This window comes from Rattus norvegicus, chromosome 3 (genome assembly GCF_021556685.1).
Source record: "Rattus norvegicus strain SHRSP/BbbUtx chromosome 3, alternate assembly SHRSP_T2T, whole genome shotgun sequence".
Classification (NCBI taxonomy): Eukaryota; Metazoa; Chordata; class Mammalia; order Rodentia; family Muridae; genus Rattus; species Rattus norvegicus.
Window position 1 is genome coordinate 133,089,501 of NC_141536.1, and position 23,289 is coordinate 133,112,789.

Here is a 23,289-nt window from a genome sequence, read left to right on the forward strand (position 1 = left end):
AGGGGAAACGCCGCGTCGTTTCCGTAGCAACCGTGTGCGCGTCCTCAGAGGAGCAGCGCCGCTTGCTGGGACTGCGGGTGAGGTGGATAGCGCGGGCTGCGCCGCAGGGACATGGGGTTCGGGCGGCGAGGGCTCACCCAGGTCCGTCTCTAAGATGCGTGCAGCTGTAGGTAGTGGCACCTGACAAGGGGCGTAGGAACCCATCTCGGAAGTGGAAACAAGAGGGAGAAGGGAAGAGCGCGGAGGAAACCACAGCCTTGCAAGCAGCTGCCAGGGCAGCGGTGCATGCTGGGATTTGTAGTCTCTGAGTCCCCGCCCCCTCGTCTCGGGCTTCCTCGCGATTGGGCCAAGTTAATGATCTTGAAACGTGGATTTTTTTTTTTTTTTTAAATAGAGGTATTTTTGCAACAAGATGTTAGAGAAAGGTGGAAATTAGTAGCAAAGCATCTACAGAAACTGGTACATTTGGTACAAAAACCAAATTTTTAGTCTGTAAATTTGTTTTCATTATTTCAATTCTGTTATCCTTTGGCTATAAAATGAGAGAAATACCTATTTCCTTAAGATTAAAGAGAAAATCTGTCTATGTAAAGTGCTCGCTAGATGTTAGTATGTATACTATCCGACGTACATTCAGAAACAGAGTTACTGAGCATATAGTTAAGATAATTTTTTTAAATAAAAATTTTGAGATTGACGGTAAAATTGGGAAGGTGAGCTTCTCCTACTCCCTCTTTCCCCACCCTCAAAGGGCTTTCTACGATCCATTCCCACCCCTACGGTGGTTCATCGTCAGCATTGGTGAATTTACACTGACACATTATCAGTTAAAGGCTGTTACAGTTCACCCTTGTACTGTCTGAGATTTAGGACAAAGGCAAGATAGTCTGTGTCTGCTGTTTCTATAATCTACAGAGTTCCAAGCCATTAAGATCCTCAGGGTACTGCCTGTTCATCCTTCTCCCCTTGAGCCTTTGACTGCCAATACTCAATTTTTAATTTTTTTAAAGATTTATTATTTATATGAGTACACTGTCACTGTCTTTAGACATACTAGAAGAGGGCATCAGATCCCATTACAGATGGTTGGTTGTGAGCCACCATGTGGGTGCTGGAAATTGAACTCAGGACCTCTGGAAGAGCAGTCAGTTCTCTTAACCGCTGAGCCATCTCTCCAGCCCAATACTCATTTTTGTAAGCATTTTTTAAAAATTCTTTGAGTTTTGCATTTTAATCATAGTCACTCCTCCAGCTTTCCCCGGGATCTACCCCATTCCCTATCTACCCAACTTTGTGTCCTTTTGGTTTTCAACCTTTTAAGACCAATTTGTGTTGCCCAGATATTTTTGGATATGTGGTCTTCCATTGGAGCCTGGTCAACTTACCAGAATGGTAGACTCTTAGAGAAAACTCATGCTTTCCAGCAGCTAAAAATGGCTAATTTCTCTGCTGCCAGGTATGGGATTTGTGCCTAACTCTCCATGTGGGGATTTGGTCTGGCTTGAGTTTGCACAGGTTTTGTGTTCTGCTGCTGTGTCCAGATGTTTTCTGTAGTCATCCACTGCCTCCTGCTCTCACATACTGCCTCCTCTCCGACAGTGATCCCCTGAGCCTTAGGGGATGAGAGAGTAGCGACACTGGACTTAGGTAGCAGGGATGGGTTGGCCTGTTTTTTAATGTCTCTGTAGGTCTTGGTAGATGGTTGGAGTGATAGATCTCTTCAGATTGGTGACTTTTATTAAGTGTCATGCATTTAAACTTCTGTCTTTATTAGAGGATTAATTTAGTCCTTATGAATTTTTGTTATTGGTAGTGATGGTGATGGTGATTTGTTTGTTTGTTTGTTTGTCTGTTTGTCTTTGGTGTTGTTCATTTTCTGGGACAAGGTCTTACTGTGTAGCCCTGGCTGGCCTGGAAGCCCCCAGAGATCTACCTGTGTTTGCCTCCCAAGTACTGAGATCAAAGGCGGCACCACCACACCTGGTAACAGGTAATTGTTTAAGGGAATTTCCATAGTTGCCCAACTCTAGTATTTGGGGAAAAATATGTCATGACATCACACCTATCCTTTCTAAACTTTTTTTCGCAATCTTTTCAAACTACAAATGAGTATAGCCAATATGAAAATATTTGCCACAGCTCTAAACTATGTCATCCAAATATTTAACATCATCTTTTTTCCCAGACATTAAATACATTGAGATTATTTTTTGCTACTCTCCTAATGTAAAACTACCTGTCAGGCTAATAGCTGCTAAAATAAGAGAGAATGGGGAAGAGTAAGCTAATATCCCAGGTTTGGTGATGTTACCTAGATACCAAGGTTTGTAACATGAAGTACTTCTATTCTGAGTCCGTGGTTCCACTAGGCAACAGCTGGGCGGAGCTAGGAACAGCACAAGTCCTCTAGTTAACCACCACAGTCACCGTAACACCAACGCTGCACACACAGATCACATCACACTTGGGGACCTGCTTCTCTCCCACCCTGCTCTATGAAAAGCCCAAGTCCTCTTGCACTCAGCTCACAGAGCTTGCTAAATGCCTGGGCTACGGAAACAGCTGGCCGGCGTCACTGCTCACTTACTGTAAAACTGTTAAAAAATGAATACATTGACATTTTTGATGCTTCTTAATTTCTATAAGCTTGAGCAACATAGAGCCATCCCCAGGAGCTATGTTGGCCTTGAAGGTGCTGATAAAACTGCTCTGTAAGCCTGTGAAGTTGGTGGTGGGAAGGCCGCGTGAGGACTCCAGCCTGCCGCCCTGCTGCCTTCTCACGGTCTAGTTAACTCCATCTTAGACTTTTCACTGAAGATTCGCAGTTAAGGAAAACCAGTACTGCTTTGATCTGAAGCCCTGGGGAACAATGACGAGAGGGGCCCTTTGCCCAGAGAGCCCATCGTGGGGAATGGCAGAGGCAGTGCTGGCCTGAGAGGCCAGCGCTTTTATTCTGACCACATGTGTATGGCCTCGGCCAAGCCCCTTCTTTCCCTGAATTTTGGTTTCCTCAACAGGGGATGAGCACAGTCCATTTCAGGGCCCTGCAGCATTCAATTTCTTTGGAATATCTAAGCTTTAAAAAGAAAGTAACGGGGTACATCTTGTGATTAAAAAAAAAATCACACATGCTATATAATTCCATCCATATGATGATTTAAAATCAGCAGAGATCAACTGCGTGCTACAAGTCAGAACCGTGGTCATCGGTGCAGGAGGCTAAGAGTTGCGTACAGCATGCTTTCGTGTTGTTCTCTGAGGCACTGTGACCTTGCCAAGCTGACTGCCCTGATTTCAGTTGATCCATTAGTATGTAATGATTCTGCCCTTGGAAGAGAAGGGAGGGAGGAGCAGAAGGGGAAAGAGATGGAAAGAAAAGGCAGACAAGCTTCAAGATATTAAGTGAAAATTGAAACCATTTTGTGGGCTACTGTTGCTGTTGGTAGAATTCCCCCAAAATCTCTGGACCCCTGACACTCTGCCGCTGCAGCCATTAGAGGGTTCTGCTGAGAAAGACTGTGGGGAAGATGTGCGTAGTACAGAGAGCAACTCTCTGTGACGGACCTCCTCAAGCCTTTGATAGATTTTCTAGCTTTCCACTTTTTGGACAAAAGTAAGGAGCCTGTAAGAAAATGTGGTTGATTTAAACTCTTGATTCTGGAAAACTCTGTCTGGCCATGCTCACCTAGCCCTGTTGCTGTGGGCCTCTGGCAGCATCATGATGGGAACTTAGGACAGTGGAAGTCTGTTCACCTCATGGTGGCCACAAAGCAACAAGGAAGACAGCAAAGGACCAGAGTTCTTTCCCTACAAGAGCACAAGTCGTTGACTGAACCCTTAATACATGAGCTTTTGGGGAGACATTTCCAAAACATTAAAGCCTATGGCTTGGAATGGGTTTGGAACCCAGGGTTCCAAAACATGGTGACCCCTCAGGAAAATTGTTTAAAGAAGCAGATGCTCTCTTGTTTAGACTTTATTTTGTCTCATTAAACCTCTTAAGATTGCTGTCTTTTAGGGTTTCAGTTTTATAAGGGTAAACTCTTACTTGGAATGTATGTCAATATTTTCCTTATAAGACGACTGTATTGCTGCCACAGTGGGTCAAGTCTGTTAATAATCCATTTCAATATGTAAAGCAGTTTTAAAATAGTTGTAGGAAGTTCTAGACAGGCCAGTTCTCAGTTCATTTTCTAGGAGAGCAGCATTTTAGCAGGTTTGCAATGACAGTTGTTATAGCCACCCACCCAAGAAAATATGGCCCCTGAATCCCCGAGTCCCCCTACACAGGTTTACTCTGACCACATGAAATTAAGTAACTGTCCAATGTCATACATGTTGTAATCGAGATAGCCTGCCATCTGAGATTAACAATGGACCTCTCTCTCTCTCTCTCTCTCTCTCTCTCTCTCTCTCTCTCTCTCTCTCTCGAGCACAGGAGAGAAAAATGTCTATCCTTACTTCTCCCAGAGGGAAGGTTGAGGTGGTACATTGCCGAAGAACAGAATCCCAGGACATCTTCTGTATCAAAACTCTCATCAGAAAATTTACTCAGAAGCTGTTTGGGAGGCTCAACATCATCTATCTGCTGTAAGTGCATAGCTAAGTAAGTTCAAGGATGCTTGTCAGCGTTACTGCGGGGCTGGGGAGATGTAGCTTAGAGACAGAGCTTTTGGCCAGCATGCATAAGGCCCTGGGCTCAATCCCCAGCAAGGAAACAGCCACCATTTAAAAACTTTATCGTGGGGCTGGAGAGATGGCTCAGTGGTTAAGAGCATTGACTACTCTTCCAGAGGTCCTGAGTTCATTTCCCAGCAACCACATGGTGGCTCACAACCATCTGTAATGGGATCTTGGTGCCCTCTTCTGGTGTACAGGCAGAATACTACATAATACATACATACATACATACATACATACATACATACATACATACATATTAAAAAAAAACAAGTATCATGCGACAAAAAGGGACCCCACTCCCTTGTGCTCATGGTAGTTCACTGCACAGTAGAAAATGCCTAGCAAGAAATCTAGGGGATAGCCAACCCCCGTGTCCTCTAATGGTGTGTAAACTGAAGACTTCTCATGGGCTTTAGAGTCAAGCAGACTTGAGCTGAAACCTCACCAGCCCCGCTCATGAATACAGTCAGTTGGGCTACATTATTAGCATGATCATGTATGGAGAACTTACTGCACGGCAGGCTCTGTGCCTACCAGGACTATGTCATTGAGTTACCCCGACCGCTCTCTGAGCTACCTGCTATTGCTCCCATCTGATGGATGAGGATGGGACGATTGTTGAGGGTCAGGCTTACAGAAGTGACCGAGCCCAGGTTTCTCTTAACCACCACTGTTCTTCTAAACTGAAATGTGAATAAATGAATAAATGTTTTTCTTCAAAGTTTTTGTTCTGCCTGTTTGTATGTGTGTGTGTGTGTGTGTGTGTGTGTGTGTGTGTGTGTGTGTTGTGTGTTGTGTGTGTATATGTGTGTGTCGATCACTTATATTAACACATCTGTCTGTCTGTTTGTCCATCCATCCATCCATCCATCCATCCATCCATCCATCTCTCTGTCTATCTATCTAAACCCTCTGTAGGCCCAGGAATAAAAACCTTTCAATCAGGTCCTTATTTTTCTTCAAAATATTACATAGCCTATTGCTTTATATCTCATAAGGTTGTACTTCACCTCTGTGATATACAACCCCATGTTCATGCCCCCATGTTGTGCCTTTTCACATGGAGTCAAGCATGGTTCTGGGCAACCCATAGAAAGCAGCAGAAGTGAGACTTTGTGGCTTCCAGGGCACAGAGAATCCTGCAACTTCTCCTAAGTCTCTAGTAATTCTCCCTCTCAGAGTTCAGGTGCCATGCTGATAATGGTTAAATCCCATAGCCACAGGTGAGTGTCCATGACAGCCTCAGCTCAGCCCATAGCCACCATCTCCTGCCAGCCAGTCGTGTCAGCCTTTTCAGTCACTGAGTCTTCAGTTTCTAGCCACAGCCACGTTTGACTCTGATCACAAAATCAAAGAATCACAGACCAGTCATAAGTCATTACCTTAAGTCTGTAAGTTTTTTTTAGTGGTTTGTTACACATGCAGAAGGTAAATGTTTTGTTTGAAAATGTATATAATTCATTCATTTAGTTACAATCATCGTGAAAACAATAGGCCTACAGATTGTAGTGTAGGATTTGTAGAGGAGAAAATGGAGTAGAATTTATACTCCAGCAGTAAAAGAGGGGAAGGGTTCTAGTTACTTTTCTTTTCTTTGTGACAAAATCTGAGGCAGAAGTGACATGAGAGAAGGGAGATTTATCTGAGCTCACAGTTCTAGAGGGTACAGATGTCCATCATGGTAGAAGGGGCATGGAGTGGAAGCTTGTAGCATGGCTTACTCATGTCTCAGCAGGGCAGGGGGCAGACAGCTCTGGTCACAACTAAAGGCAGATAGAACCTCCGAGGCATCCTACTTCTGCTAGCGATGTCAGATGCCTCAAAGTTTCCAGTCTCCCGGAACAATACTACCAGCTTGCCGGGAGTATTGAGAACTAGAGCCCTGGGGGACCTCATTCATACAACAAGGCTAAGAGAAGAGAAAGGCATACAATGAAGAATGTATTAAAATCATGTAAGATGAGAGGAAACTCTCACACATATCCATACTCAGAATACATGTGTATGGACAGAAGTCTTTAGTGCAGTGGTTAAGATGGTCATGTTGATGAAAAAACAAAGCAAAAACATGAAGGCATATATTTAAAGTAATAGAACCAGGGAAAAGAGATTTGCTACCGATGATCTCTTCCAAAAACATAGAATGGCTCCCCCCCCCCCTTTTTTTTTAATGTGAGTACACTGTTGCTGTCTTCAGACACACCAGAAGAGGGCTTCAGATCCCATTACAGATGGTTGTGAGCACCACGTGGTTGCTGGGAATTGAACTCAGAACCTCTGGAAGAGCAGTCAGTGCTCTTAACCACTGAGCCATCTCTCTAGATCCCCTAGAATTGCTCTCTTAATAGTAGATAATATTCTACTTCATGGTTAATATACTTCAAGGACAAAAAACATTACTATGAATAAAAAAGCCACTGTATAATTACAAAATACTGCCTTCTTGATGGAACTATGACAGCTTTAAACTTACATGTTTCCAATGGAAGTCCCCCCCCCCCTTTTTGTCAGCAGTTTTCTTTTCTGAGATATCTATCCCACGATGTAGATCAGGCTGGCCTTGGACGCAAAGACTACTGTGTACACCAGCATGCCTGGATTTACATATTTTTTAGTGGTACCATCCCAAATTTTCTATAACACAAAACAGTCACTAGAACCAGAAGAAATGTGACTATTCAGCTGGGGAAGTCCCTTGAAGAAACTACTGAGAGAGGGCGTATGATGGGGGAGGAGGGATACGGACCTAGTGGAAAATGAAGCAATATCTATGGCACCATAGTCCTTGGATTCTGGCAGACCTCAGTGCATGTGAACTCACTGAGGCATAAGACAAATAAGGACAAGGGCAGATGTCCCAGCAGTTGAGAGCACGTGAGACGCAGGCATGAGAATTGGTGTTTGGGTCTCAGCACTCACACAAAACCTGGACATGGTCTCATGTATATAACTGTGAGCCTGGCCCTGAGGAGATCAGCCATGAAGGTCACTGGAGCTTTATCACCTCTAAGGGGCAAGGTGAGGAGTGATAGAAGACACTAAATGCCCTCTGGTTTCTGCAGATGCACAGGCACTTTCTACCTGCACACACGTGGAGTTCAATTCCCAGCAACCACACGGTGGCTCACAACCACCCGTAATGGGATCTGATGCCCTCTTCTGGCATGTCTGAAGACAGTGACAGTGTGCTCACCTACATATACCCATGTGTACCCACACATACATGCTACAAATACACTGCTGTATGTCATAAGCAGGGCAAATTGACTCCAGAATTGAAGGTTAGTTTATGGTTAGAAAATGGATCAATTGGGCTGGAGAGAAGACTCAGTGAGCAAAGTGTTTGCCCCACAAATGTGAAGTCCTGAGTGAGTTCACAGTCTAACCCTCACCTGAAAAGCTGGGTGTGGGGGTTCACGCTTTAATACTGGTGCTGGGATCTGCCTGCTTCTGCCTCCAAGTGCTGGGGTTGAAGGCATGCACCCCACCACTTGGCTTTTTCTTTTCTTTCTCTTATTTATTTGTTTGTTTGTTTGTTTTATTTATTTATTTATTTAGAGACCAGCCTGGTCTACAGAATAAGTTTCAGGACAGCCAAGAAGTATACAGGGAAATCAATCAATCAAACAAACAAACAAACAAAAACCACAACTGAAACCAACTAATAACTACAATACCCAACAAGAACAACAACAAAAAACTCAAACCCCCCCCAAACCCCCAAAACAAGACAGGTGCTGGAGAAGAGACAAGGGGACCCCAGGAGCTTACAAAGATGGTGAAGACCATGTCTCAAAAAGTAAGAATGACTATGACTGTGGCAGGCACTTAACATCAACCTCTGGCACATGCAAGTACACACACACACACACACACACACACACACACACACAAGGGAGGAGAGAGGGAGAGACAGAGACAGAGAAAATGAGAACTATTAATTTGCTTTATTGGCAGATTAAAGGAAGAGAAAGTATAAAATTATCTCTATCTGATATAAAATATTTATCTTTATTTAACAAATATATTTAATATAATATAATAATATCTAATAAAAATCTAAGTTATTCTTGGTTATAACTCAGTGTAAGAACTCCCTTAACATGCTGAAGCTATAAAACCACTTAATGTCATAATGATATTAGATGAATTTCTTTTACTCTAATAAACAACATGAAGTTATTCGTTACCATGTCTTTTATTTGACATTGTATTGGATTTCTTTACTACTGTGGTAAGAAATAAAACATGCAGTCCGATGGGGTATACCTGTGATCCCAGCACTCACGAGACTAAGGCAGGAGAACTGTGAGTTCAGGGCCAACCTGGGCTACATAGGAAGACCCTTTCTTAAAACAGCAAAACTGATCTAAAACAAAATGGTATATGTTGAAGGTTGAAAAAACAAAATAGATTACTTATTAGCAAATGATTTATTCTTCGTTTTGTTTCATTATTTATTCTTTGATAATTATGGGCATGCATATAAATGTCTTGGTCCCGTCTACCCAACTCCTCCTTCCTCCTCCTCCTAGAACATCTCTTCCCACCTTCATGTCCCCCCTGCCCTTTCTGCCTTTAACTTACTGATTCTAGTTTTCCCTGACTGCTGGAATGTCAGCATCAGGTTCCCTTGACCTTGTATAGTCAGTCATTCCTGCAGTGAGCGCATGAGTACAATGGCCTCGTCCTGGCCAGACAGTATGTCAGAGATCCTCTTTCCATCCTCCTCACATTAAAACATATTTTGATTTTCTGTATATGAGTGTTTAGCCGGGAACTGAGATTATAGATGGTCGTGAGCTGCCATGTGGGTGCTGGGAATTGAACGTTGGTCCTCTGTGAGAGCAGTGAGTGGTCTGAACTGCCGAGCCATCTTAACATCCCTCATATTTTTTCCACTCCTCCTTCTGTGGCGTTTCTTGAGCCTGGGGTGATTTATTCATTATGTGGAGCATCTGAAGGAATAGGTAAAAATAATCACTAGACTTCACAATGAAGTTGGAAGTTGCCAGCTGCCAAGTCATTAAATTAAAGTAAACTGCCATTTTCATATGCAGAACTAGCCGTGGATAGTTTGGAAATGTTAGATGTTTACACTTATGCCAAAGAATATAAAGTATCAAGTCTAAAACTGACATGATCACCCCTATGTTCATGGGGAACTGTTGTCAATTTCTGAAAGCTAATAAGGAAAAATTATATAAATCAAGGGGGTTACTGCCTTTTAGATATGAAGATTTAAAATCACAAATGGCCAAAGACAACCATCTCCCCAGTCTCCCCAGGATTGTTTGTTGGACTTGATAACACAAATCTAAACTCATGTGGGAAAGGAAAAGACCCACACAAATCTGGAGGAAGGAAACTCAATAGAGAGACGTGTTACAGTAAAGATTGTCTTGGGATAGTATAGGGATGGCCAAGATACTGTCAGACCTTGATTGACCAATTTGATTCCTAAAAAGAGACCCATGTGTGCTGGGTGGGATGGTGCAGACTTTTAATCCCAGTACTTGGGAGACAGAGGCAGGAGGATCTCTGTGAGTTTGAGGTCAACTTGGTCTACATTGTGAGTTCCAGGACAGCTAAGACTATGTAGAAAGACTCTATGCTAAAGTGGGGATGGAAGTGGAGAGGGGAGAAGGGAGAGAGGAAAGGGGAGAGGGGTGAGGATAAGGAAGGGGAGGAGAGAGGTAGGTGTGCGTGCGTGTGTGCGTGCGTGTGTGTGTGTGAAGGCTTGATGATGAAGACAAGGCAGAGAAAGGCTATGCCATTTTATAAGTGACACTGCGACCATTTTCTAAGACTAGTACAGATAAGACAATCATAAGTGTACATAACAACTTCCTGTCTTATAAAGTCTCAAATTAGTTTTGGATGAATTTGTGACTCCAGCTTGCTTAGTATCTAACATTGATGACAGACCTGCAACTAAGTATCTGTCCTCCCTGGGGAGTGTGGCTCCTTGTATCCTAAGTATCTACTTTAGACTTAGTGTAGCCTTTGTTTGCCTTCCTCTCTCCACCTCAGCCACTACAACAACAACGCCATCCTCCCATCTGAAGGTAGGTCCATCTTCACTCTACTCCTTTCCTACATGTGCAAAGGCACTCAACCTGGCTGCAGCAGGTTGGGCAGAGAATACACCTGTCTCTTCCTTGGTCCTCAAAGGCAGGTTCATAAATGGGGTATTCAGACATGGAGTGCAGAGCGTGTGTGTCTTACAAGGGAGGCCCGCCTACAGATCTTTTTCTTCTTTGGAAAGCTTCCACAAACCAGTTTCTCAAATCCTGTACTAAGTAAGTCATGTGCTAATTCCCTGAAGGCTTTACCTTCAAGCAGCCTCTTAGTCCTGAAGGGAAGCTGGCTCTTGGCGCAGTCATGAAGGTAATTTTTACTTCCTCTGTTGGTAGATAGGAAAGTATGCTGTGCCACGTGGGAAGGTGTAGTGGGACTACGGATCTGTGAGGCAGACAAGGTGGCACAGTGCCTGTGATCTCAGTACTTGGGAGACCGTGACAAAAGTGTTGTAGAGTTCAAGGCCTGAAACAGTTGTGCTCAAATGTGATCCTTATAAAGGTCGTGAGGAGCCTTAGAAGCCAGCATACTTCAGGAGGAAAGGTAGATTTACATTTTCATTTCCCGCAGCATCAGGAACATCTGCTCCCAAACCCAGCCCTCTTTCATTTTGCAGGCTAATTCCTGGCCCTTTGCCAGGCTGAGCTCAAGGCTTAATGACTGATTTCTTTTTTGAGACATTTCTCAAAACATGTCTTTTCTCGTCTATTTCGTTTTCTTTTCTCATTCACAGAGAAATGAGTAACACTGGTCAGGATGAAAATGAGCAGACCAAGCAAGGCAGATGAGTCAGGGCAGGAACTGAAGCTCCCATGCTGACAGCAGGCATCACGCAGTGGCCAGGGTGGACAGAGCCCTGTCCTAGTCTCCCATCTGTGTGGGATGAATTCAGTGAACACTGAGGTCTCTCGCCCACTCATTTAAACAAAGCAGAAAGGAGCCTCACCAAGATCCCCACCAAGTACTCTTGAAATAAGTTTTGCCTGCCTTTGGAAAGTTCCTGAAACCAGTGGAACAAATGAGGCATTTGTTACTCCAGAGAAAAGAGTTCTGGTTTCCATTGCTGGGAATTCAATACATTGGAGCTTTAATGACATTTGTGTGAAGTACATACCGTATATGCATCTATCACGGATAGACACAGACATGCTATGTACATGTAGCAATAGCCTGTATTTGAACTATTACAAAGAACAGTTTAAATCCCATCTTTAAAAAGCATGACTTCTCTTTCTGCCATTTTTCTCCCACCCGCCCCCATCCCAGAATGGGTTTTATCTATCCTCCTTACCCCCACTTTTGATCCCAGAATGGTTTTTATCTGTCCCTAGAAGGGCACAATGGCTAAAGGGCAGTGACAAATGGAAATTATGTACACAAAAGGATAATGCTACAGAAGTCTCTTTTTATTATGGCAGCTATTTGGAAATTATAGTGCATTTTCCCCATTGAAACAAACTTGTTCCTGGCTGGCTTCCCAGGCCAACCCACAAAAGCTTATTTAATCCATAATGTCTGTGCAGTATGGTACCATGTTAATTGTGCTATAGAACCCAAGCACCACCCTAAGGTTCCCATGGATAAATGCATTTCAAGTTTAAATTGAGATTCCAGGAACATATTGTCCCTTGCTACCCCAGGCAATGGCAGCTCCCTGTCCTCAGTTCTCGCCCACATCTTCCTTCCCACCACTGCAGCGATCATCATGCCTGATGTGTGCTGGTTTTTGTGTGACATGTGTGTTTTTTTTTTTAACACGGAATTAGGGGGATAGTTCTCAGATAGGTTATAGCCTAGAGCAGAAAAGCCGAGAGAGAGAGAGAGAGAGAGAGAGAGAGAGAGAGAGAGAGACTGCTGCTTGATGAACTGTTTAATAAAAACAGGGCTACACACAGTATGGACTCCACACTTGTGCTCATTTTCTTCTTTTAAGATTTATTTTATGTGTGAGTTTTTTCCCCTGCATGTCTGTGTGTGCACCGCATGCATGCCTGTTCCCCTTGGAGGCCAAAGGAGGGCGCTAGGTCCTCTGAAAATGCACTGATTGATGGTGGGAAAGCAGGGTAGCTCCCAGCATCTGACTTTGAAGTAGTCTTTAAGATGATATTTAATTTCATTCAGCTAAGCAAGTGAAAATTGCCTGTCAGCTTACGTACAAATGTTTCTCCTGTGATCAGCTGTATACTGAGTCACAGTATTTGCTGTCTTGCTCTGCCACAGGCTCGCAGGTAGGTAGAATGTTGAGACAGTTCCTTGGGACATCCGCCATTGTGATTGCTGAAGGTGCCAGGAAACCTTAGCTTACCTGAGACCCCTCTGGGTCTCTGTTTCTGCATCTCTATCAGCTGATGCTGCCTGTGATGGCAGGTCTTGGTTGTCAGGTTGACACATCTGAGAAGAAGGACCCTTGCTTCTGAAACCGTCTCCATCATCTTGGCTCCGGAGCGGGGGGGATGGGTGGCTCTGGTGAGCATTTTCTTGAGTTCTAATTGATAGAGAAGGGCACACCACACTGAGCGGTGTCTGGGATGAGAAAGGTAGCTTGGGGCTGGAGAGATTGCTGATCACTTAAGGGCACTTGTTGCTCTTCCAGAGGACCCAGGTTCAGTTCCCAGCCATCTTCAGGGTATCCGACATCTCTGGGTTTCTACACACCCACACATTATTTCAAAGGAACAAATAAACTAACTAAATAAAAATAAACCTTAAACAAAAGGAAGTTAGCTAAGGAGTTAGAGATAGAGTGATGGTAGGGTACTTAGCCAGCATTGGTGAAACCCTGGTTCAAAAGTTCGATCCTGAGGGTAGGGGGTGGGGAAGAAAGAACTCCAGAGTGCACCCTTAGGCATAGATGTGTGCTGACCGTGATCGGGGAGCATGCCAGTAAGCAAAACTCCTCTGTGGTTTCTCCTATAAGTTCCTGCCTTGAACTCCTGCCCTGACTTTCCTTAGGTCTGCAACCTAGAAGTATTAAGATGAAATAAACTGTCTTAGGGTTTGGCTGATGTGAACAGCCACCATGACCAATACAAGTCTTATAATGGACAACATTTAATTGGGGGTGGCTTACATGTTCAGAGGTTCAGTCCATTAACATCAAGGTGGGAGCATGGAAGTGTCTAAGGCAGGCATGGTGCAGGCAGAGCTGAGAGTTCTACATCTTCATCTGAAAGCTGCTAGCAGAAGACTGCCTTCCAGGCAGCTAGGATGAGGGTCTTATAGCCCATACCCACAATGACACACCTACTCCAACAAGGCCACACCTACTTTAACGGGGCCATACCTTCTAATCATGCCACTCCCTGGGCTGAGAATATACAAACCATCCCATAAATAAACCCTTTTCTCCCTGAGTTGCTTTTGGTCCTGATGTTTATCACAGCAGTAGAAAGTGAACTGGTGACTATAGATGCTTACGCACTATGTGAACTCTGACTTAGGATATGGGCTCTGGGCTTTAAAAAAACTGCCTAAGAATGCCAGTAAAGCTGGAACTGAACACAGCTTTGTCACTGTGTGCAGGAGATCTGATCATCCCAGTTTGCCCTGGACTTTGCTGGCTTTTGTCACGAAGTCTCATTATCCCGAGTATCACCTCGGTCTCAGCAAAGGACCGTTGGCCACTGCAACTGTGTTAGGAGAAAGTGTGTAATGGAAAGGTCTTCTGCCCAGTGTGCCAAGAAAGGCCTTCAGATATTAACTAAGATAAACATAACACTTCTGGCGAAACATACTTTTAAATAACAACCTGATGACTTTAGGTACCCTGAACAAGCACACCCAAGCTTTCAGCAACATTGTCCTTCCCCTGTCCCCCCAGGTGTAATGGGCAGCAGGTCCTGAGCTCCATTAGCCTGGAGGAAGAGGGAGATGGCCTGCCTTCACCTCACTTTTGGCTGTCTCTGTTCATGTGTGCATTTTCACAGAGAAAAGGCAAACCTCGCTGTTACCGTCTGCAATGACAAGGAGGAGATCATGGCCCACTCCATCTTCGTGGACTATCCCAACTGGAATGTTGCCAAGCAGGACAACTGGATCCCAGTGTTCAGGGAACTTGACAAAGAAATTCCATGCACAGTAAGAAAGCACAAAGCATGCTGACTAGAACAGTCTGACCGCGGACAGTAAGAAAACACATAGCATGTTTGTTAGAACAACCCAGCTGTGGAAGGGAGGGACTGGCTTCAGACCAGCGTCATTCAGTTTCTGGGTCGAGAAGCCCAACACTGGTGCCGAAAGCATCCTAACAGTTAAGAACAGAGCAATAGAATGCTGGAGCCCAGGAGGCCAGAGTCTACAGGATGGGTACATGGTGGCCCTATCAGCCGGCTGCCCCCATGACCTACCTCATGCTTTTAAATTAACAAGCACCGCAAGCAAAGGATTTGCGTGTCACATATGTGTGTCACATCCACTGATGTCCCCGTGTCCTTGCTGAGGTCTGTGATATCCTAGGAAGGTCCCTGTCACCTAGGCAGTTGCCCTAGAAGTGACAGCAGAGCTTCAGAATTAGTCGTATCCTGTAACATTTAAAATGCCCTGGTAGAGGGTGGCACCTTTGAGTTCAGGAGGCCATTGTAGATTTGAGGTTAGCTAGTCTGAGCTGGGATGTGCTGTGAATATAAGACGTACACTGGATTCGAAGTACTCAATAAAAAAGTGCGAAGTATGCCACCAGTGAGGTTTTCTTTTTAATATTAAATATCCACGTGTGGCCGAACACTCCTGTAATCACAATAATTGAAAGGCTGAAGCAGGAGGATTGCTGTGAGCTGAAGTCAGTAGTAAGTGGCCAGCCAGGTCTCTGTCACAAGACCTTGTCTCAAAGCAAATAAACAGCTGTGTTATTAATTATTAATATTAATTTTATAATGAACATATTCGGCTAAATAAAACATTTAAAACCAATGTGCTTGGGGTTGGGGATTTAGCTCAGTGGTAGAGCGCTTGCCTAGCAAATGCAAGGCCCTGGGTTCGGTCCCCAGCTCCGGAAAAAAAAAAACAAAACAAAACAACGTGCTTATTCATCCTTATTCTTGGGCATATTTATGCCTGGATGCATATGCACGTCCATAGGTGTAAATGTTGCTGAATATATGACGGCACATCTGTGGAGGGCAGGGCAGCCTTGGGTGTCAGGGTTTGTTTCCACCTTATTTCTACTAAGGTCTCATTTTGTTGTTTTTCTGCTGCCCACGCCAAGGCAGCTGGGCCTCAAGTTCCCAGGCATTTGCCTTTTTCCTCCTTCCATGTTCATGTAGGAGTGTTAGGATTCTAGACACGCCTATCTTTTCTGTGTGCATTTTGGGGATTTGAGCTCAGATCTTCACATTTACACAGCAAGCACTTTTGCCCACAGAGCCATCTCCCTAGCCCCAACTCTTATTCTTTTTCAGTGTATTTGCCAGAAAGTGTGGCATTATGTTTTGGTTTGCATCTGTAACCTTACATTTCTGCTGAGCAGCACCCACTGAGCCCTAATTAAATCCTCAGAGTATCGTCTACCCCATTAGCATTTGCCACCGAAGTAGTGGCTTTTGTCTTAAAGACATTTAGAGAGCAAAGCTTGACTTTTCTAGATAAATGAAGCAAGCAGTAAGCTATATACTCCAAGGCCAGCCCTGTTCGATGTCAAGCAGATGCTCAGAGAGGTTATGAGATTAAAGGATTAACACATAGAAGGTACTTAGAACCCTATTGTTTATTGCTATCTGGGTTTGGAGTTTGTGCTGTGTGCTTCTGGGGGAATTTTCAAGGTCACAGGTCAAACTCACAATTCTTCTCTTGCCAATTCCTGTGGAGTGCTTCTGAGTCACACGCCATCTAACAGACATGGAGACAACACATAGCTATGTTGTTGGTAGCCCAAGGCCACCTAGAAAACTACAGTTAGCTCGTTTTATCTTCAGGTTTCACACCCATGGATTCAACTGACTAGTGATGGAAAGTGTTTTTTTTTTAATTTTTTTAATGATTGTACATGAATTGAACACACACAGAGCTTCTTCTTGTTATTTCCAAATAACACTGTAGACCATCCCCTGGAGCCACACTTAAACGCCATTAAACATGGTAAGATATGCACACCAGACACATATGCACAGATACTGCACCACTTGAAAGAGGGACCAGAGTCGAGCATCCATCCATTTTGATATCTGCAGAGGTCCAGGAACCAATATCCAAAACTGACACCAAGGGAGGGACAGCCTTACTAGGAAACCGAGACACACAGAGTCCCCACTTTCCCAGTGCAAATGCCAGCACTACTGTCAGCAGTCATCTGTATCTGTGTCGTTTCTAGGATGCTCATGAACACAGGGACTGAGAGACGCTACATGGGAGTACTGTTATTGTTTAGGTCAGCTAATCTCCAAAAGTTAAAAGGATAGAGCTCTTTCAAAGCTTGGCTGCTGAGAGCCGTGTGAGAGTCCTGCTTCTCTGAGTTCTTAACTCCCAGGTTTTCTGGATCCCAGGAGTCATAATTTGATTTGGACTCTGGGAATGTTGAACAACAACAACAACAATAAAAAAGAGAGCCTTTGGATTCCTAATGTGGCATCTGCCTTCCATCCTTCAATTTCATAAGAGAATCTCTCCCCCGGGTCTCATGAACAGAGCAGCAGCTGCTGGCTCAGGAGCCCCAGGGAAAGGGTGATTGTCTTTCACTTGGGGTAGACACCCCCAAAGGCAAGACTATGGAGTCCATAATCGATTTCACTCCCCTGCAGGCTCTTCCCTACTCACAATTCATCCACGAGGGCAGGAGCAAGGGCCGGGTACTCCAAAATCATAGTCCTCATTACCTTGAATAATTGTGTGCTAGTCAGGCAGAAGGCAGCGAGTGAAGTGTTGAGGGAGCTCAGACTGCTCTCTGGGTGTCTTGTCATTTTGCTGTAAGCTGTCACCCACACGTGCTGTCCAGCTCTGCCATTGGGACTGCTCTGAGCCCTGTCAGGTCCAGCCTTTGACTTCCGTCTTTTTTTTTTTTTTTTTTTTTTGCAGCCTCTGAATACACTGTTTATGCACTTCTTTGTGGCTGTGGACGAGTATGCCACTGGCTGCCTCAAGGAGATCATCCGGTGAGTGGAGCGCGCCTTATAGATGGTGATCATAGAGGATGCCCTACGAAATAGTTTTCAAATGACTTGAAGCATTTAATTTGCTTATAGTTTATTATCATATCTATCCTCTTTAATAGTAGCAGTAAAGAAAATAATTGAATTCTTTAAATTCGTTCTCTATCAAGCTCTCATTTTAAACTACCCTCTGAGGCCAACAGGTAGTACAGGCATTTAAAGAAATGGATCTGAGTGGTCAGGAAGGAGTCAAGCCTCACACACTTATAGGTTCTCAAAATAAGAGTTCCCTGTCTCTCCCTTTAGAAATGTGTATGGTCACGACAGCCTGCAGTAGCATCCCAAATAATAGGGTGTGTGGAAGGATGGTGAGCAATGCCATCAAGTCATGGCGATGCATCTCTGACAGCCTGTACAGACCTCCGGGTGGGGATGGGGGGGGCGGGACTCAGCTTTCAAAGCACTATGTAATGTCACACCAGACCATCCAGATGCCAGGTCAAAGGTTAATGTCAGCAGAAATCTGGTGTGCCACTCGGACATCATGCCCTTTTATTCCCGCAGCCTCCACCCAGACAGACAAGAGAGGAGCTCTTTGGAATTGGAGGAAAAGTAGAGTGGGAAGAAAGTAGCCTGGGAGACGCTCTGGCCTTGGCAGGCAGGGAGCAACTGAGCCCATGTAATTTTCCAGACACCTCATTTCCTCAGGGGCAGGGAGTGTGACTGCTTTGTTATTAACACTGTCCCACCCTGTCTTCCCTCTCCAGGACTGTGTTCAAGGCAGTACCAGAACTGTACTTCATATTCCTTATAGTGCCAACATATCTGAGTCTAGGTAAGGTCCTCACCAGTCCAGTGCCCCGAGTAGCTGACAGGGAACTTAAGCTTAAAGTAACACGCCTGTGAATGGGAGAGAAGCTTGGTCATCAGACTTCAAGCACCTCCTGTGTATACTTAATTGTGACCAGTAAGGCTCCATGTGGAATGGGGACCACGTTTTGTTCTGAAATCCTAAAGTTATCCCTTGATCAAACAAGGACACGTTTCTTTCTTTTCTGTGACTTAGGCTCAACTCTGATAACTGTGTTTGACCAAGTGGGGAACATTCCATGTATGAACTATGACGAAGAGTTTGCCGTGCACATATGTCACAGGCACGACCACTACCCTCAGCTGCACATTCGCAAAGCCAGGTACGGTTGGCACAGTGCCTGTGTGATGTGAACCTCTCAGGATGGTCATTTTTTATAAGAGACTTTTTAAGGGATCCCCCAATCAAGTAGATTAAATTTTTATGATATCATAACCTTCATTCAAGGATTCCTAGAGTCTCTTGGATAGCATAATTAGCAAAACTATTTTCACTTGGTTCTGTGTGGCTGCAGAATTACTCGTTTACTGCTGGGGGGGGGTGGTGGTGGTCTAAAACATAGTCCTTAATCCTGCAGCGAGTTAGAAAACTATCAAATAAAGCAAATTTGAAAATGAATCTGCCAATTTAGTCTTCCTGTAAAACCCACCAGTGTTCTGACCCTTAGTGAATAAAGGATACTGTTGTCTCCAAGAGTTTTTCAGTTGGAGTCAGTACCATCAGTGTCCCATAACATTCCCCAAGTGTAGCAGTTTAAGGGTATAGCTGTGGCAAAGTACTTTTTCCAAGGTAGCCCTACTCTATCTTTCACCCTGCTTCCCCCATTACAGTATGACTTTCCTAGTCCTCTCGTCAGTTGGTGGGCTGTGGATGCCCTCTGTGTGACTCCGGGAAGTTGTGAGTGCTCTCCCCAGTACAGCTAGGTGGAGTGGTGCATTAAGCCTTGGAAGCTTCTGCCTGGTTCTCTTTGGATGCTTGCTCTGAAGGAAGTCAGCTGTGGATCGGGAGGGCTTCCACCCCAGGACGGCTGTGATGGAGAGGCCTCATGGTGGTATGCTAGTCAGGAGCTCACAGCAGTGTATGTGAGTCACTGCAGACAGCCAGGGAGGGAGGGTGTCTGTAGGTGTAGGCAGGTAGGGTAACGGACCTGGAAGAGGTGAAAATGAAATTTTGGTTCGGATTGACTTCGGTCAATCTGGAAGTTTGATGCCAGGTGGTTTATTGCCAGTATATTTAAATGCAGTATAGTGTGGAGAAAAGTTCCCCATACATTCCCTAGTGCATGAAGAGGAGGGATATACAAAAGGTCAACTCAGGGTACATGTCATCGCTTCCAACAAGGTGAGTTCTGGAGATAAGCTACCTGCATTAGCTTAAGAGCCTAAGAAAGGATCTGGGCTGGTTTCAGTCATACATACAGGTAGATGTAATGGGCTATTAGCCACCTCTAGACCTGGTTGAGGGAACTTGGAACCCCTGGCTATAAAGATAACGTAAGGGTCATTAGACTATTAGGGATCTCTGGTCCTAGTCATTCTGGTCGTGGTAGCTTGGAAGAGTCTCTGGCTGTAAGTGTCATCATTTAGATTATGAGCCGCCTCTGATTGTGGTTGTAGAAGCTTGATATGGCCTGGCCCAACAGATAACACAGGTCACCAGGCTATTCATCCCCTCCAATTCCCAGCTTTCTGGGGAAACGGGTTATATGCTCTTCCCCCTGAAAGGACAGTCCTGGGTGCTTAACATTCTTGGTTTTCCTGAAAACGTGTGGGAGATTTGTGCTCTTAACAAGGCAGCCTAAGAGGACACCTTACTTCAGCGACCTGAGTCCCCAAGTGAAGATCCTTTATGTCCCCAATAGAGTGCTAGCTTAAAATTATGAGGACACAGTAGCCTGCTTTGAACTAAGTATATCATCACACAGATGATAGCTTCTCTGTGGAGGAAGAGGGTGTAGTGTTACATCATCATTTTTAAGAGCATGTGACGATGACAGTCTAGATCTAGATTCTGATCTAGATTCTGCCACTTGTCAGTGAGCTAATTTGCAAAAAGGAATTGATGCTGCAGGGGCCACGTGTCTCTCTGTTAGCAGTGTAATATGTTTTCCGTGGCACAGAACTGTTGTGACCTACGGTAAGTCTTGCACTTAGTGTACCTCTGAGTACATGTAACAGTCCAGGAAGCACTGAATATCATTTATTGCAGGCACTGGCGTCTTGCCTACCTTGTGCAGTTTCCTGAGGTTAATGCCAGCACCACACATATCACAAAGGTGCTGAGAGTTAAGTGGAGGAGAGGGGCCTGTCTGCAATGAACTATAAGGATATTTAGTTTGTATGAGGGAAGGACATAGAGCAATAAACAGAGCCTCATATGCCCTCCCCACTTAAGAATGGCCCTCTGAGTGTTTACTCATTTCACACTGTGGTACATCCTTGCAATGGATGCTACTCCACTGAACAGAATGAGCGAGCTGCTCCTGTAGCGACTGCATGGATCAATCTAAGAAGATTCTTGCTGAATAAAAGGAGATAGAGAATATATATATATATATATATATATATATATATATATATATATATTAGCTCAGTCTTATAATGTACATGAATGTAAAGCTAGTCTGTAGATCAGGTTGGTGGCACCTATAATCCGACAGAAAGTGAGACTGGGAGGGGCAAGAGGGACTTGTGCAGGGGCAGGTGGCCGTGAGAGTGCACGGGTGGGGGACATGTACAGTTGTCCAAACTCATCAATCTGTATTCTGAAGATCATGCGCCTTCTTCTATCTTATTATACCTCCCCGAAAAAAATAAAAGAAATAAAGACTTCACAAACAAGGTGACCTCTTGAGGTTGGTTTCGGAAGGGGATGAATCACAATTCAACCAAAGGGGCAGAATGGGCAAAGGTACGGAAGCAGGAACTCCCTGGAATGGCCGTCACCGGGCAGATAGGCAGGTATGGCTGTTTTCTTTCATGTGTGGTGGGAAGGGAGCCCCTGGGCAGGGACACCCTTAGCCATTCAGGAAGTTAGCTTCTTTAAAGCCGTTTTATTAATAACATATTCACAAATTGGCAATTTTGTTTTTTTAAATGGAAAATTCCCATAAATGAAAATTTTAGTATATTTTAGGAAATCTAATAGTTATTATACCTTTATCTTAATTTCACTTTAAAAGCTCTCAGTTTTTCCCTGCCATTTTTACTATATTTGAAGGATAGGTTCTCTTAGTTAATAATACTCTCAGATTCAGGGATTAGAATTACTCATAGCTAGGCATACATACAAGCAGTTTTGACCTTCCCCGCCCCCACCATATCTGCTCTGCATCCAAGAATTCAATGGAAATACCTCCTCCACAAACAAAACACACTGGCAGGCATCGTGCTTGCTTGCCGTGTAGAAGATCCCAAATTCAAGCTCTAGTTATGCATAGAACAATGAACCCATTCAGATATTTTTTTGGGGGGGAAATCACCTCTGAGCCTGGCATGTTGGCATGTGCGTGTTCTCCCTGCACCAGGAAGCAGAAGCAGAAGGATCCTGGGTCAAAGCTACATGGAGTCTGGGCTACACAGTGAGACCCTGTCTCCAAAAGCCCGGATATACAGGCGGTAGCTAGGGTGGGAGGGCTGGAGAAATGGTTCAGCAATTAAGATGACTTGCTGTCCTCACATAGGACCCAGTTTAGTTCACAGCACCCACATGGCACCTTGTAACTGTAACTCTGCTTCCAGGGGACCCGATACATCCCTCAGCTTCTGTGGGCACTGAATACATTATACAGTATTTGTGATTATATGCTCTGTCATTTATACACTTAATGTAGCAGCTCACCATCTTTATAGTTAACTAGTAGCTGGAGGTGAGAGGCTTACTAGGCCCTACTTTCCCTATGGTAAGACAGAAAGTGAGACTGGGAGAGACAAGAGGGAGTTGTGGTAACTGAGGGAGGGAGCTTCGCTTTCTTCAGGAGTATCCATTAGGAAATTGCCCATGCTTCTGTGACTGACGTCTACTCATGCTCCAGGAAACAACCCCAGTGAAAGTCCTTGGGGCATCAATTAAAAAAATAAATACAAGGTAGAAGGTGGGTTTAATGGGGGGAGAGGAAGGCAATCGGCAGGAAGAGGATAAGAGAAGGTATTGAGGGGCAAATGGATTGAAATATATCATATATATATATATATATATATGAATATGAGAACATCACACCCAATCCCATTGTCACACATAACTTAAGATAATAAAGCCATTAAATCAGGCCCTTTCTTGTTCTTCCTGATGACTGCCTGTTCTGTGATGCCTTGTCCATTGTGTGGCCATAACTCATTTAGCTGTTTGTTACTTACAGAAATGATAATGGTTGGTTTTGATTGTCACCTTGCTCCTGTTGATGGGTACCTGGGAGCCCGTATTTGTGAGGGAATTTTCAGAGAGGATTTACTAAGGTGAAGACATCCTGAATGTGGGCAGCACCACCTTCTAGTCAGGAATAGAAGTGGGAAGCCAGAGAGTGAGCACAGGCACTGTCGTTTCTGTTTCTCGGTGTTCATGTTCTGGACAGCTCAT

General features: G+C 44.4%; 1 protein-coding gene across 4 annotated transcripts in view; it reads left to right on the forward strand.

Moving 5' to 3' along the window:
• Positions 1–25: 25 nt before the first annotated feature.
• Cfap61 (cilia and flagella associated protein 61) overlaps positions 26–23,289 on the forward strand; it is a 278,953-nt gene continuing 255,689 nt past the window's right edge. Inside the window, exons 1-7 of one of the 4 annotated variants that reach the window (XM_087652242.1) lie at positions 29–77; positions 1,887–1,990; positions 4,439–4,590; positions 14,691–14,841; positions 17,770–17,846; positions 18,611–18,678; positions 18,910–19,036. In XM_087652242.1, coding sequence (XP_087508368.1) covers positions 4,448–4,590; positions 14,691–14,841; positions 17,770–17,846; positions 18,611–18,678; positions 18,910–19,036 — 566 coding nt within the window. In that variant the 5' untranslated portion in view covers positions 29–77; positions 1,887–1,990; positions 4,439–4,447. 4 annotated transcript variants of the gene reach the window in all.